The sequence below is a fragment of the Pyrgilauda ruficollis genome, unplaced genomic scaffold (assembly GCF_017590135.1).
Source record: "Pyrgilauda ruficollis isolate IOZ18807 unplaced genomic scaffold, ASM1759013v1 scaffold12, whole genome shotgun sequence".
NCBI lineage: Eukaryota > Metazoa > Chordata > Aves > Passeriformes > Passeridae > Pyrgilauda > Pyrgilauda ruficollis.
Genome location: NW_024510321.1, coordinates 12,468,768 through 12,482,410, shown reverse-complemented (window position 1 = coordinate 12,482,410; position 13,643 = coordinate 12,468,768). Strand labels below are relative to the sequence as shown.

The following is a 13,643-nucleotide window of genomic DNA, read 5'->3' as shown; positions in this document are numbered from 1 at the left end:
AAAGTGCTTTGCTTTTCCATGCTAGAGGTCTTAAACTGTAAAAGCTGTTTTAGGTGAGGAAAACAGTCTGGGCATCTTTTGGTGTCCAGGTTCCAGAGGTGTAGGTGACCAGTGACACAGAGCAGCCCTCCCTCCCAAGGACTGACCGTTCAGCTCCAGCAGCGCCGTGTCTCCAAAGGGCAGAACAAGGAATAGCAATGATCTTACATGTAGAGTCAACAGGTAGTGTTTTAAACTATGAAGAAGTATACAAAAATAGACTTAAACTAATAGTTTATTTTATTATCCACTCCTCTTCTTGGACTGATTACACAGAAGGCAAAATAAAATTTGTACTTCAGTTTCAGACTCAAACAAAAACAGATGGTTTGTTATTTTTTCCATTTCTCTGCTTGACAGAAGATTAATATATACCCCATCCAACTTCTTAATAGTTTGTGGAAGGTTTGTTTAATGCCCTTACTAGATAGGTAGATAATATCAGAGTAAGTCTTATTTAAAAGCAAACCTACATCTAAACACATTGATGTGTTTTAAACTCTAATTTCACACATTCTTTTCAGTTCCTATAAAGTCAGTTCTTGCCACATAAGTATAGAGAGCTGCATTATTCATTGCATTACAGTCTACCTGTGAGAGACTGCCTCATGTCATAAAAAGATTGTGTCAAATTGTAAATTGAGTATGTGACTTCACACTGAGAGATGAATCAGAAAACTTCTCTTTCCTATTAAAAATATACCTCACATTAATAGTAGAGAACATCTGTAATGATTTAAGGTGCTGCAGGCAGAGCTTTCACAGAATGTTCCACCATGGTAAAAATAAACTCTATGAACAATGTATTTAGGCAAATACTCGGGATCAAATATTTATCATACAAGCATTAAGTGAAATATTTAATTTATTATTTGCTAATTTTGTTATATAGTTGTTCATTGGGTTTTTCTCTTAAGTTTTTAAGTGGGAAATGTTGAAGGTTGTTAACTAGATCTGAAGCCTTTTTGGTAGCCATTTCCAACACCACAGAACAAGCCAGTCAGAGTTCAGGTTTACTGCATTTATCTGGCTGGGTTTTTACTGAGTTTAAATATCTTCTGATTTTGTGCTAATAAACAGCTATAAATAACATTAAAAATTGTGTTTTGAAGGCAACAAATGTACTTTTGCAAACACAGGAGCCAAGATGGTAAACAGGCCTTCCAAGTACAAGGCCTAAGTCATAATTAATGTTGCATTTAAGATTTTTAAGGAAATTGAGAAGAACAGCTAAATCTGAAATGATAAAATGTACTGAGTTAGGCAAACTGTGTTTCGTCAAGTTTTTAAATATCATTATGCTACCAGTCCTTCCAAAACATGGCATAATCTGGCATCTTAAAGGACTTGACCTATGCTAGTATCTGTAAAGAGTTTTTAAATTCTTGGCTAGAGGGAGATTTGGCAATGTGAATTACTGAATCTCATTTATGTTCTTTTTAAACTTAATTTTGTATCTTATGTCTTGTTTTTCACACTTAGTGAAAGAAGATGAATGTGATTCTGATGCAGAGAATGAGCAAAACCATGACCCTAATGTTGAAGAATTCCTTCAACAAGAAGATACAGCTGTTATCTACCCTGAAGCACCTGAGGAGGACCAGAGACAAGGCACGCCAGAAGCTAGTGGTCAGGATGAAAATGGTAAATATGTCATCAGTTCAGTTCTTATGAAATCAGTTGAACTCACTCCTTGACCCAAAACTTCTGCTGTGCTTAATAGGACAGCAGTGCATATACACACAACTATAGAGGGAAAAAATCTTAGTTAAATAATTGTAAGCGGATAGGATCATCATGCAGAAAACATTGCCTCTTGATTTTGTAAACAAGACATTCACTGGGATTCACTTGTATGAGTACCTAAATGATAACCTAGTCATTGAAGAGAAAAGTTTATGCTTTCATAAATCCATTCAACATTCTTGTATGAAAGAACAGAATAAACATTTATTAAATAAAATAGAAGTAAAGCAAAATAGTACAATTTTATGTAAGAATAGCTTAAGGAGCGTTATAACATATTTCTTTTATATTTCTAAACAAAGCTCCCAGTAGGGTCTATTAGATAGAATTTCTTTTATTGGGTAGCCAGTCTATGACAGGCTTTTGGGGTTTTTTTTGCCTGAAAGAACAGCAGCAGAGAAAAAAGAAGCATTGTTGATACAAAAATGTTTATGTGAAACAAATCATGATGTGTTGTTATTTTTAAGGAGATGGTTTTTTCCTCTGAAGAAGTTTCATGCTTAAGGTGTTCTGTGTGAGACAAGAGGTTACACTTTGTTCATTTCTTCATCATGAAATATTTGAAGATGAATGCTGTTGAGATTGGTTTTGCATTCTGTGTTTTCTCAGCTTAGATAGCTTGTGTCAATTGGAGTATTTATGATTTTTCAAGAAAAAGTAAGAGCCTACATAAATGGTCAGGAGTTGTGTTCTAGTTGTTTTAAGAAATCAATATAAGTGAGCAAATAGATATCATTGTAGCTGTAGTACTATACTGGAGTCTGAGGGAGAGTAGTGAAAGATGTAAAGATAACCTTTTTGTTCTGCTCCTCCAGAGATTTTATGCTGTTACAGATTTTACTTTAAAAAGTGCATTAATTAATTTAAGATTTTCATATGTGGTTGCAGTGACACATATTGTCAAGTTAGTTTTACAGACTTGTCATATGATTTCCATGTAATCATTAAAAATACACATTTATATTAATCATTTAAATTGGACCTATCCCAGTAACTTCACTGAGAAGTATTGTGAAGATCCCAATGCTGAATAATAGTGTTTAGTGTTTTAATAATTTTGGAACAGAAAATGCCAAATATATAGTGCCATTTGGTAAACATGCATGCTTCCAAACTGGGAGAGTAGACAAGAGAAGTGACAGAATTAGAGTTTTTTGTGATTTTGGGAAACTGTTTTCGTTTCTCCATTTCCTCCAGTGGAAATAGAATTTAAGTTAACGTGCTTTGACATTTCCACTGAGTTGTATTTGTGCTGAAATGGAGTATTCTTTATGTCACATGAGTTGAATTATAGATGGTAAAAAGAGAATTGAAGGGAAGTATACTTGGTCTACACATGCAGGGATGGCTTTCTAAACCAGGAAAAGCAGAAATAGATAGAACAACAAAACAGTCCCTGTGGGTAGAGATTATGATCGTTACTATAGCAAGTGTAAAAGAACCTATATGACAGAAAATGTGGTGATTTTCAGTAATAAGGAAAAGTGATCTGATTGCTTTTCACTGTTGCAAAATCAGTGGCACATTCAGTAAAAATTAAGTTAGCAAATTCCACACAGACAGAATGAATAGCTACTTCATAGAACACATTACCAATCTGTGGTGGTAACTGCTGGAAGAGGTCATGAAGGTAAATAATTCAGAAGTACTTTCTAAAGTACTGGTTCGTTTAATGAGCATTAATAATTCTTACAGTTCTGAAACTTAAAATGACAGCATGTACAAATGTGCCCTTTGTGCGTCAGAGCATAAAATGTTAATCAGTAAAGACCTTCCACCTTTCTCATGCTCAGCACAGTGTGTAGGTGCATCATTTCAACATTTGCTTCCTGTTTGAGTGGAGCTGGGAAGAGTAGCATGGTCACTGGAGGTTGTCACACCTATTTGAACAAACCTTTATCAATGAATTTATAAAGAAGTATTTTTTTCAATCCTTTAAAAAACTTTGGATTGAATGAGTTACTATGTGGAGGGCTAAAGATATGCTGGTAAGAAGGGATGGAGCTAAAACTTCATAAATGGTGACTTCTTGAAATAGACATGTGTAATTAATATTTAGCTTCAATCTGGTTTCACTTTTCCCTGTACCATACAGAAGTACTTTATGAAAGCCAGCAAAATAGATTCCATAGACCACATTAGACTCATATATATGGCCACACATTTTATCTCTCTACTTTTTGTCCTGCAGACAATATGTCCTACTAACACATACATATCTGTGAATCATTGAATGGTTTGGGTTGAACAGGACCTTTAAAGGTCATCTAGGTCCAACTTCCCTGAAATTAGCTGGGACATCTTCAACTTTATCTTGTTGCTCAGAACCCTGTCCAAGCTGGTCTGGAATATCTCCAGGAATGGGACATTTGCCACCCCTCTAGGAAACCTGTTGAAGTATTTGACCACCCTTATAATGAAAAATTTTTTCTTTGTATCTAGTCTCCATCTACCCTCTTTTGGTTTAAAACTATTCCTCCTTATCCTATCAGCATATTGTGTTGACTCTCTCCAAGGTGCATTGGAGCAGCCATACCATAGTGTGGGAGCTTGCATAATCCCTGTGGAAAAAATCTAAATTATCACAAGTCCTTCTCTAAAAGAAATGGAGCTTCCAGCAGCTGCATGTTTTCTTACAGTAATAGGTATAAATGTAAAGCCTCTTTGTTGCTGGTAGTAAGTTTGGAAGTTGTTTATTTACGTGTGGTGCCTTGTGTCTCCTGTTAGGAACACCTGACGCGTTTTCCCAGCTGCTCACCTGCCCGTACTGCGATCGCGGGTACAAGCGCTTTACCTCTCTGAAGGAACACATCAAATACCGCCATGAAAAAAACGAGGATAACTTCAGCTGCTCCTTGTGCAGTTACACGTTTGCGTACAGAACGCAGCTCGACCGCCACATGACATCACACAAATCAGGAAGAGACCCAGTAAGTGGCATTTGAATTAAGGGTTATTGTCCTCTGTAGCAACGCTGTGGTTTGTTATGTGGGCAGAAATGTGCAGAGCGGGTAAACTGTTCACAACAGATCATCTGTGTGCTGATGGTCCAGTCCCAGAGAGGACACTCAAGCTTGCTGCTCAAGTCAGGCTTTTTCTGTAGCTGTCAAAAGTTGAGACCTCAATTCCTGTTTTCATTCATCTAGGCAGTAGGGTTGTTTTCAGAAGTGCTTTATTACATTTTTAGGTAATTTGTTGGTTTGGTTTTTTCTGTTGATTGGCTACCATTGCATAAAAATTATGACTTAAATCTAATTTCAAGCCTTTAATGAAACATTTCCTTTTTTTTCATAAGTTCTGTTTGAATAATTCACAATTTACTGTAGCATTTTTGCCCTTAAGAAACAAACCATTGTGTTGCTTGAACTATGAGGTACAGTTTTTAAATGCAATTCATGCTGTAAGACAATATACAAATAATTAGTGTTTAAAAGATGGTGTTAAATGTCCTAAATACGGTGTTAAGTACTAAATGAAGCAGCAGAAAAGGCTAAAAATGTTATGAGCTTGTTTTGTGTGGTTCATGGGTTGACCTGAGGGCATGGGTCCCTGGAATGTCTTCCATGAGTTAACCATCTGATCATTACAGAAGATCCTGAGTTTCTTTTCTTTTTTTATCCCCACAATGTCCCATCATCCATCCCCTGCACATGCTTATCAGAGGCGCTCTGAGGCTCAGGAACCAACTGAAACAGTCAGGAATTATCCAGAGGAAAAAAACTTACAGATTTTCCACCACCAAGTTAAAGAGGCTGGGAGATGTTTCCTTCAGAGGACAGCCTAGAAAGATTCATACCCTCCAGAAAAAAACAGGAGACAAATATAACAGAACAATTCAAAACCAAATGTAAAAGTAAAGGTACATCCAACATTTCTGGTAGCACCAAACCAACAGGCTGTAGCCCAGGGTAAAGGAAGATGCTTTACTTAAGGAAACCAGAATAAAGGAGATGCTTTTTTACACAGTGGCTGTTAACCTCCATCCTACAAAGTATCACCAAGTCCAACAATTTAACAGGCTTAAAAATTTGTTATACATTTTTATACATGAGTGTTCACATTCACAGGTCAATTAAATTGGTACAGAAAGTGTCGGCCATCCTGCTGCAAGGATTTTATTGTCTCACAAGCTTTCGAATAACCTCACCAGCATATTCTGGTGTGGCAGTGTTTTTTTACTCAAATATGCTTCCCACGAGCAATTAATTTCTGTTTCACTTCCTTTTTGGCTCGACTTGCACTTTAAAAGTTACTTTCATCTGCCATACATCTTATATTTCTAGCTATAAAATCTATGAATGCTATTTATATAATGCTTTTCTTGTGGGCTACCACATTTGTTTTCAGTCTTTTCAGTTACAAGCCTAAAACCAAGAATAAAGTAGTTGGGGGAGATAGAAGCCATACTTGCATGCAGTTTGAATGAAAAAATAAAAAAATAACAAGTGAGTAAACACTCAGAAGAATTGCTAAAAGGGGTAGCTTAAACTGTATTCCCACAAAAATATTTTAATGGATTTATACTTTTGAAGTCACAATTGTATTTGATTAATGTTGTTTCCATGGAATATCTGGAACTCAGTATTACACTCATTCAAGTGTGTTCTTTTCTCTCAAGCCATAGCCAGAATTAAAACTACAATGGTTTAGATACTTGGTAAATTTGAAATACTTGTTTGTTTATGTTATTATTGCAAAGTCACGTCTTCAAAATTGGCTGTGTGTACATGATTACATCATTTGTGTAATGGAAAATTTTGTCATTAGTGAAGCATAGACCTCCTGACTGTGGATCTTAAACAACTGCATGTTAAAAACTTGATGTCTTATTCCTAAAGATCTTCATCTGACCATAGATTATTTGGATAACTTCGTTAGCTGGTAATGTCCATCATGTGGCAATTAGTGAAGGCAGTGGAAGGGGTACTTGCACACTGGGCCTCCTTCTGAGCCAGGGGAAGATATGCAAAACTTCTACTCCTGCTCCAGCAGAGAGCTGAAAGACATCCTGCACCTTCTTCTTCTTCTTCTTCCTCCCTCGTCCCCCTGCTCCTCACAGCACCCTTGGCTGCTCCTACACCACTAACAGTTGGTAGGAGGTGATGCTGTATGTATCATCTGCCTTCACATGTGAAGCACCAAAAGAGATCTTGAAGTGTGAAAAAGTGCTTCTTATATTTGTTTTAATTTTTTTTCTCATCAATTTATGAAGCACCTGTAGGTAGCTTTCAGAATTTCACAGTGTCATGCACACTGCTGAGAAATGGCAATTCTTGGAAACCATGGTCAAACCATCTGTGAAAAACCCCAGATACACCTGTGATTTCTGTCTTCCAAATAACTTTGGAGGATTCTCATTAATTAGTGTTGTTCTCTGGTGTGAGAGGGGTGGACTTCAGTCCTTAGCACAGCAAGCATTTGGTGCAGAGATGTATTAGTGGCTAGTTACAGACCTTAATGCTGGTGTTTCTTCTTTCAGTCCTTGAAGGAGTGCAGAAGAATATTCTTTGAATGTTGCGGTTAATTCTTTAATGAGCAGAAAACAGCAATTATGTACAGTGTGTTAGAAATATATCACATATCTCAGGCACAAACTAATGTGGCTTTAACAGTGCTGAGATGGGAAAAAATATTTGAATCAGAGAAAATGAAGGTGAAAGTGTTACAGGTGGTACTTTGGAGATGTGTTATGATTTCTCAGTGGAGAAACACTTTGGAGAAGTGTTATGATTTTACATTTAAACAAGATCCTTCAAAGTAATTCTGACCAGTATTATGAGAGACAGCAAGAAAGCTGAACAGAGAGTTACAAGTATAAGAAGCTAAGGCAAAATAGATTTGGAAACACTACCTAGCAGAAAGCTTAAAGCACTTTACAGCTATGACCAGGAAAACAGGAAAACTCATTAAAATTTTGATAAATGGAGTGTGGACTTCCATGCCTTAGAAAGAGAACATTAGATTTTAAAGACTGGAGCAGAAACATTGCTGACAGATTGAATACATGCACTGATACTTTGTATGAATATTTATGTAGTCCAGGCCCTGCAGTAACTGTATATATCCTGAGTTCTGTTAACTTGTAAAATTCAAGTCAAACGGTAGTAACTGATTCTCAGCAGGCTTAAGTAAATCCTGACACAGTCCTCTAGACTCACTGCATTAGGATCATTAAAGTGAAATGCAGTGAGTCAGCCACAGTCTTCTAGAACATCATCTTCAAGGGACTTAGTTAAAAAGAGCTGAAAAGCCATGTGAACTAGCAAAAGACAGCTGACAAACGGGGGAATGGGGGTCAGGTGCTAATCAGGAGAAATTTGGATGGAGACCTCACTGCAGAGCCCAGGGGGAGGCAGGAAGCAGCTCACCCTGAGCAGGGTGGGAGCAGTATCTGCTGAGAGGTAAAATCTGCAGCTTAACCAATGCTTCTCCCAAGGGAACTGTTGAATTAGAGTATGTGGAAGTAATTTAGATGATCTTATTTCAATTTGTCTTCTATTAAAGGAGGACAAGGGGTGGAACAGGAAGGGTTGATAATTTGGACAGCATATGTCATAGCAGAGAGTTCAGACTTTTGTCCAGCAACCTGCAGAGCCACAGGTTCTTCAGATCTGCAGGCATGTCTCACAGCAGGGTCATCATCCTGTGTTTTATCCATCCCTGCTTCTCCAGCACAGTTCTCAGCCCCCAGCTGTCATGGCTGTGCTCAGGAAGAGCCCTAACACCTGGTGAGCATCTGCTCCCCATGCTGCCAAGCACAGCAGCCCAGAGCCAGGGGTTGGAGTTCCCCCCATGCTTTCACACCTGAGGAGTGATCCACACCTGCTGTTGGTGGTGGGCAGCCTGATTGTCCCTGGAGTCCATGAACAGCTTTGGTCATGACTTTATGAAAATGCTTGCCCCAGTTACCAAAAATCTGCAGTGCATCCCAGTGGTGGTAGAATATCTTTTTGCCAAGTGAGCTCTACTTAAAAAGAAGCTGATAGGTTTTTCTAATAAACAAGTTGTTTGAACAGCAAAATTCCTAGTTCCTCTGTTTTATGTTTGTAATTAAGCTGTTTCAACTTTAAAAGTGCATGCAATTTTTTTCTTTAAAAATACACATTCATGGGTTTATAGTTCATGGTAAAATTACAGATCTTGCACACACATATCACACATATACTACATATATTTACATGTCTGTCTTAACTTTTGCTTTTTTTTAAACTAATATAGCAATAAAGACAAAAACAATTTAGAACTTAACAATAAATGCTCTCACAAGGCAAAATATAACAAAAATAATCACAGAGCTTCAGTGCAAATGGTGAAGAGGTTTGGTATTGTGTACTTGGTAAATCCCTCCATATTTTATTTGTTTTCGTTTAGTTTCTCACATTTGTTTTGCAAATTAATTGTGACCAAGAGTACCTTTATTGTCACTAAGCTACCTTCTCTTGAGCAGTCCTGTGGCATCATTATATAGAGGGATCCAAGGCCAACAGTAAGCCCTGGAAGCATGTAAATGGAAAAATCAAGTCAACCGATTAAAGTTTAAACAGGTTTCTATAGACTTTAATGTTTTTCTATCCTGCATGAAGTATTCTGTGGGTAGTGGGCTTCGGCTTTTTCCCTGATGGTTTTGCTGTCACAAGTAGAACTAGCATTCATCCTGGAACTTCCTACTAACATGTCAGTGTAAATTTCACCTGAATTTAGGAGAAGGGGCAACTATATTTTGAGTTTGTTTTGTTTCTTTCTCTTTACTGTATCAGATTTATTCAGAAGAAATGTGTGCCTCAGTTTTTACCTGATTTGTAATTTGTTTCCTTTTTCTATGCCACCTTCAGTCTCTTACAATGATGGTTGATTCTTTTTGGGTTTGTATGGTATTTTCTCTGTTACAATGTAAAAATAGAAGGTGTTTCTGCAAGACGCTGTCCTATACAATAATTAAAACTTCTTTCTTACAGAGACATGTGACGCAGTCCAGCGGTAATCGAAAATTCAAGTGCACTGAATGTGGAAAAGCTTTTAAATATAAACATCACCTAAAGGAGCACCTACGAATCCACAGTGGTAAATAAATCAAGCATTGAATTGAGTGCTAATGTTGCCATTTCTGCTCTTTATAACTTTGATGTAATAGCAGTCTTGTAAGTCTAAGTTTAAAATACTAGTGTTTTCCTTATATTTTTCCCGCTGGAATACTGCAGGCACTGACTGCAGCCTTCAGCTCTCTGCAGGGAATATGTAGAAAAACTCAAGAGGATTTACACTTGCAACTTAATCTCTTACAATTAAGGAAAACTTGACTTGTCACAGAAGAAATGGGGACATCTTTCTGGTCCTTTGCACTTGTCTGTTTTTCTTCAATGTTTGCAGATCATTCAATGTGTTACAAGCCTTGCTAGGGAATTTTAATTGATAATAATCAGGACATAAGAACTGAGTGTTCCTCCTGCGGCTGTAATTGACATCATTCAAGATTAGTCAAATTAAAGTAGACTCAGGACACAATTTATTAGATAAGTTATAAGAAATGTTTTGTAAGAAGTTAGAAGTTAGTGGTGGTAATACTTTAATGAAGTTTAATGAAATTTGTAATTGTCAAATAGAGAAATACTGGAACACATGATCGTGTGGGCTCCATCCTATATCTAGTGGATTACAAACTTATTAAAGGAGCCTTGGCTCAGAGCTATACTCTTACTGTTCAATTCACTAGATAAGATTTTTTTCCCCCTAGGATTCTTTGAGAGGTCATTATGATGTATTTGTTCTGGTAATTATTGTTTGATGAAGTTGCACTGTAACCTGGTTAACTGTTGCATATGCCTTTTCTCTTTTCTTTTTGTTATTTTTTCTTCTGTTTAGGAGAGAAGCCATATGAGTGCCCAAACTGCAAGAAACGTTTTTCCCATTCTGGTTCATACAGTTCACACATAAGCAGTAAGAAGTGTATTGGTTTGATGCCCGTGAATGGTCGAGCCCGGTCAGGGCTCAAGATGTCTCAGTGCTCCTCCCCTTCCCTTTCTGCATCACCAGGTAGCCCAGCAAGACCACAGATACGACAAAAGATAGAAAATAAACCCTTGCAAGAGCAGCTTCCTCTTAACCAAATTAAAACTGAACCTGTGGATTATGAATTCAAGCCCATAGTGGTTGCTTCAGGAATTAATTGCTCAAACCCTTTGCAAAATGGGGTTTTTAGTGGTGGTAGCCCGTTGCAGGCAACCAGTTCTCCTCAGGGTGTGGTGCAAGCTGTTGTTCTACCAACAGTAGGTCTGGTGTCTCCCATAAGCATCAATTTAAGTGACATTCAAAATGTACTAAAAGTGGCAGTGGATGGTAATGTAATAAGGCAAGTACTGGAAAACAATCATGCTAACCTTGCATCCAAAGAACAAGAAACAATCAACAATGCATCTATACAACAAGCTGGCCATTCCCTCATTTCAGCTATCAGTCTTCCTTTGGTTGACCAAGATGGGACAACCAAAATTATCATCAACTACAGCTTGGAGCAGCCAAGTCAACTTCAGGTTGTTCCACAAAATCTAAAAAAAGAAAACTCTGTTCCTGCAAATAGTTGCAAAAATGAGAAATTACCACAAGATCTCACAGTGAAGTCTGAGAAAGATAAGAACTTTGAAGGAGAGACCAACGATAGCACTTGTCTTCTTTGTGATGACTGTCCAGGAGATCTTAATGCACTTCAAGAATTAAAGCACTATGAAACAAAAAGCCCTCCTCAGCTTCCCCAGCCCAGTGGAGCAGAAGCTGAGAAACCCGAGTCCCCTGTCCCATCAGAAACCGGGGAGAACAACTTGTCTCCTGGTCAGCCACCTTTAAAGAACCTTCTGTCGCTCCTAAAAGCGTATTATGCATTAAATGCACAACCAAGCGCAGAAGAGCTTTCAAAAATAGCAGATTCTGTAAACCTACCACTGGATGTGGTAAAAAAGTGGTTTGAAAAAATGCAAGCTGGACAAATTTCTGTGCAGTCTTCTGGACCATCTTCTCCTGAACAAGTTAAATCAAGCAGTCCTGCAGAAAACGATGATCAAGCAGCAACTTCAAATGTGAGTGAACCCCAGAACAGCACAAATAACTCACAAAATCCTGTCAGTACAACAAAATCTCAGACTTTACCAGGGGCTTCAGCTCTGAATGGTTCACACAGTAGCACGCCATCTGCATCACCACTAAACCTTTCTTCATCAAGAAATTCACAGGGTTACACGTACACGGCAGAGGGTGTACAAGAAGAGCCACAAATAGAACCTCTTGACCTTTCGCTACCAAAGCAACATGGAGAACTGTTGGAAAGATCTACCATAACTAGTGTTTACCAGAACAGTGTTTATTCTGTCCAAGAAGAACCTTTGAACTTAACATGTGCAAAAAAAGAACCACAAAAGGACAACAGTGTTACAGACTCTGATCCTATTGTAAATGTTATCCCACCAAGTGCCAATCCCATAAATATTGCTATACCTACAGTCACTGCCCAGTTACCTACAATTGTTGCCATTGCTGACCAGAACAGTGTTCCCTGCTTGAGAGCTCTCGCTGCCAATAAGCAAACCATTTTGATTCCACAGGTGGCTTATACATACTCCACTACAGTTAGTCCTGCAGTTCATGAGACACCACCAAAACAGACCCAAGCCAATGGAAATCAGGTACTTCGGTCCCCATATTCCTACATGATGTACGTATGATGTATTCAATCTGTATCTGTGCTGAACTAACAGAAAGCTATCAAGGTGAACTAAATAAAAATATAAATACAAGCTATCAGGCTTATTTGAGTTCATTGTAAATAGGTAATAGATATTACTGTTGTGCCCTCTGCAAAGCTAGTTAGCTCAGGCAGCTTGAGTCCAGACTAACAGAAACGGTTGTGCATGGACAACTCAGTTATTCTCCATATTTAATCTTCTAGGACATTTGTGCTCACTATTTTAAAGACTATCTAATGCTCCCAATCAAAAAGCAAAATAAAAACATGGCTTTTGTCTTTTGCTGGCTCTTCATCTCCTCTTTCCCCATATTCAGGAAATAAACTCTTAGGAACTTTTGGCCACTCCTTTCGTGCTGCTCTGCTTCCTAGTTTGCAGAGTACTGACTTCATCCTACACTGTAATGTCACTTTAAACAAAATGCAGATATATTCTCAATTGAAAGTCAGGGAGATATTTATCTTCATCTGCCATTCCTGTATCCTGGCTTGTTCCTACCTGGGTACATCCAGATGTGATCTAATTGAGGTCAGTCTTCCTGAGAATCACCTGTGAACATTAAGGTAGGGACAGGGCAGAACAGAAAAGTGGCTGAGTTTTTCTACTTAAATCTTAGAAATTGGTGGTCTAGCATTTTATTCAGGGTTCTGTATTGCCAGAGACTGAGGATCCTTGAAGAGTTACAAGCCTGCTTATGTTCAAAGTTTGAGGCTAACCTGTACATGCTGCTGATGTCAGTAGAAAATACTGCGCTTTTACAGGGAAGCTTTAGCACTTAAAATGCTTAGAAATACACAACAACTATATTCTGAAAATATTTACTAATGACTATTTGAAGTCACCTAAATTTTGGGTTAAATAGTACTTGTGGTACTATTCTATACCACAAGTATAGTAGTTTCGTGAGGAAGAGGGTAGTCAAATGTGCAAATTTGAATGGTAATTTATATAGCTTTTTTAGTGAAAACTTCAGCAAAAAGTCTTTTAACTAGATAAAATCTGTGAGGCAGCAAAAGTTGGGTGACCAGCATTAGCTGAATAATGCAGTTAGGTGGCAAATTTGCTCTTCCCACTTACTGAAGTGCTTTACAGGTCTGTAATATTGCATTTATTTTATGGGCCCTAAAA

At 37.8% G+C, this 13,643-nt stretch overlaps 1 protein-coding gene across 4 annotated transcripts in view; it reads left to right on the top strand.

The window, feature by feature from the left end:
- ZEB1 (zinc finger E-box binding homeobox 1) overlaps positions 1-13,643 on the top strand; it is a 122,491-nt gene that overhangs the window by 103,822 nt on the left and 5,026 nt on the right. For 3 of the 4 annotated variants that reach the window (XM_041487023.1, XM_041487005.1, XM_041487014.1), the window contains 4 exons: positions 1,522-1,683; positions 4,513-4,715; positions 9,741-9,846; positions 10,645-12,455. In XM_041487023.1, the coding sequence (XP_041342957.1) occupies positions 1,522-1,683; positions 4,513-4,715; positions 9,741-9,846; positions 10,645-12,455 (2,282 nt within the window). Of the gene's footprint in view, positions 1-1,521; positions 1,684-4,512; positions 4,716-9,740; positions 9,847-10,644; positions 12,485-13,643 lie in introns of all 4 variants that reach the window. The other variant, XM_041487034.1, reaches the window with a different exon arrangement.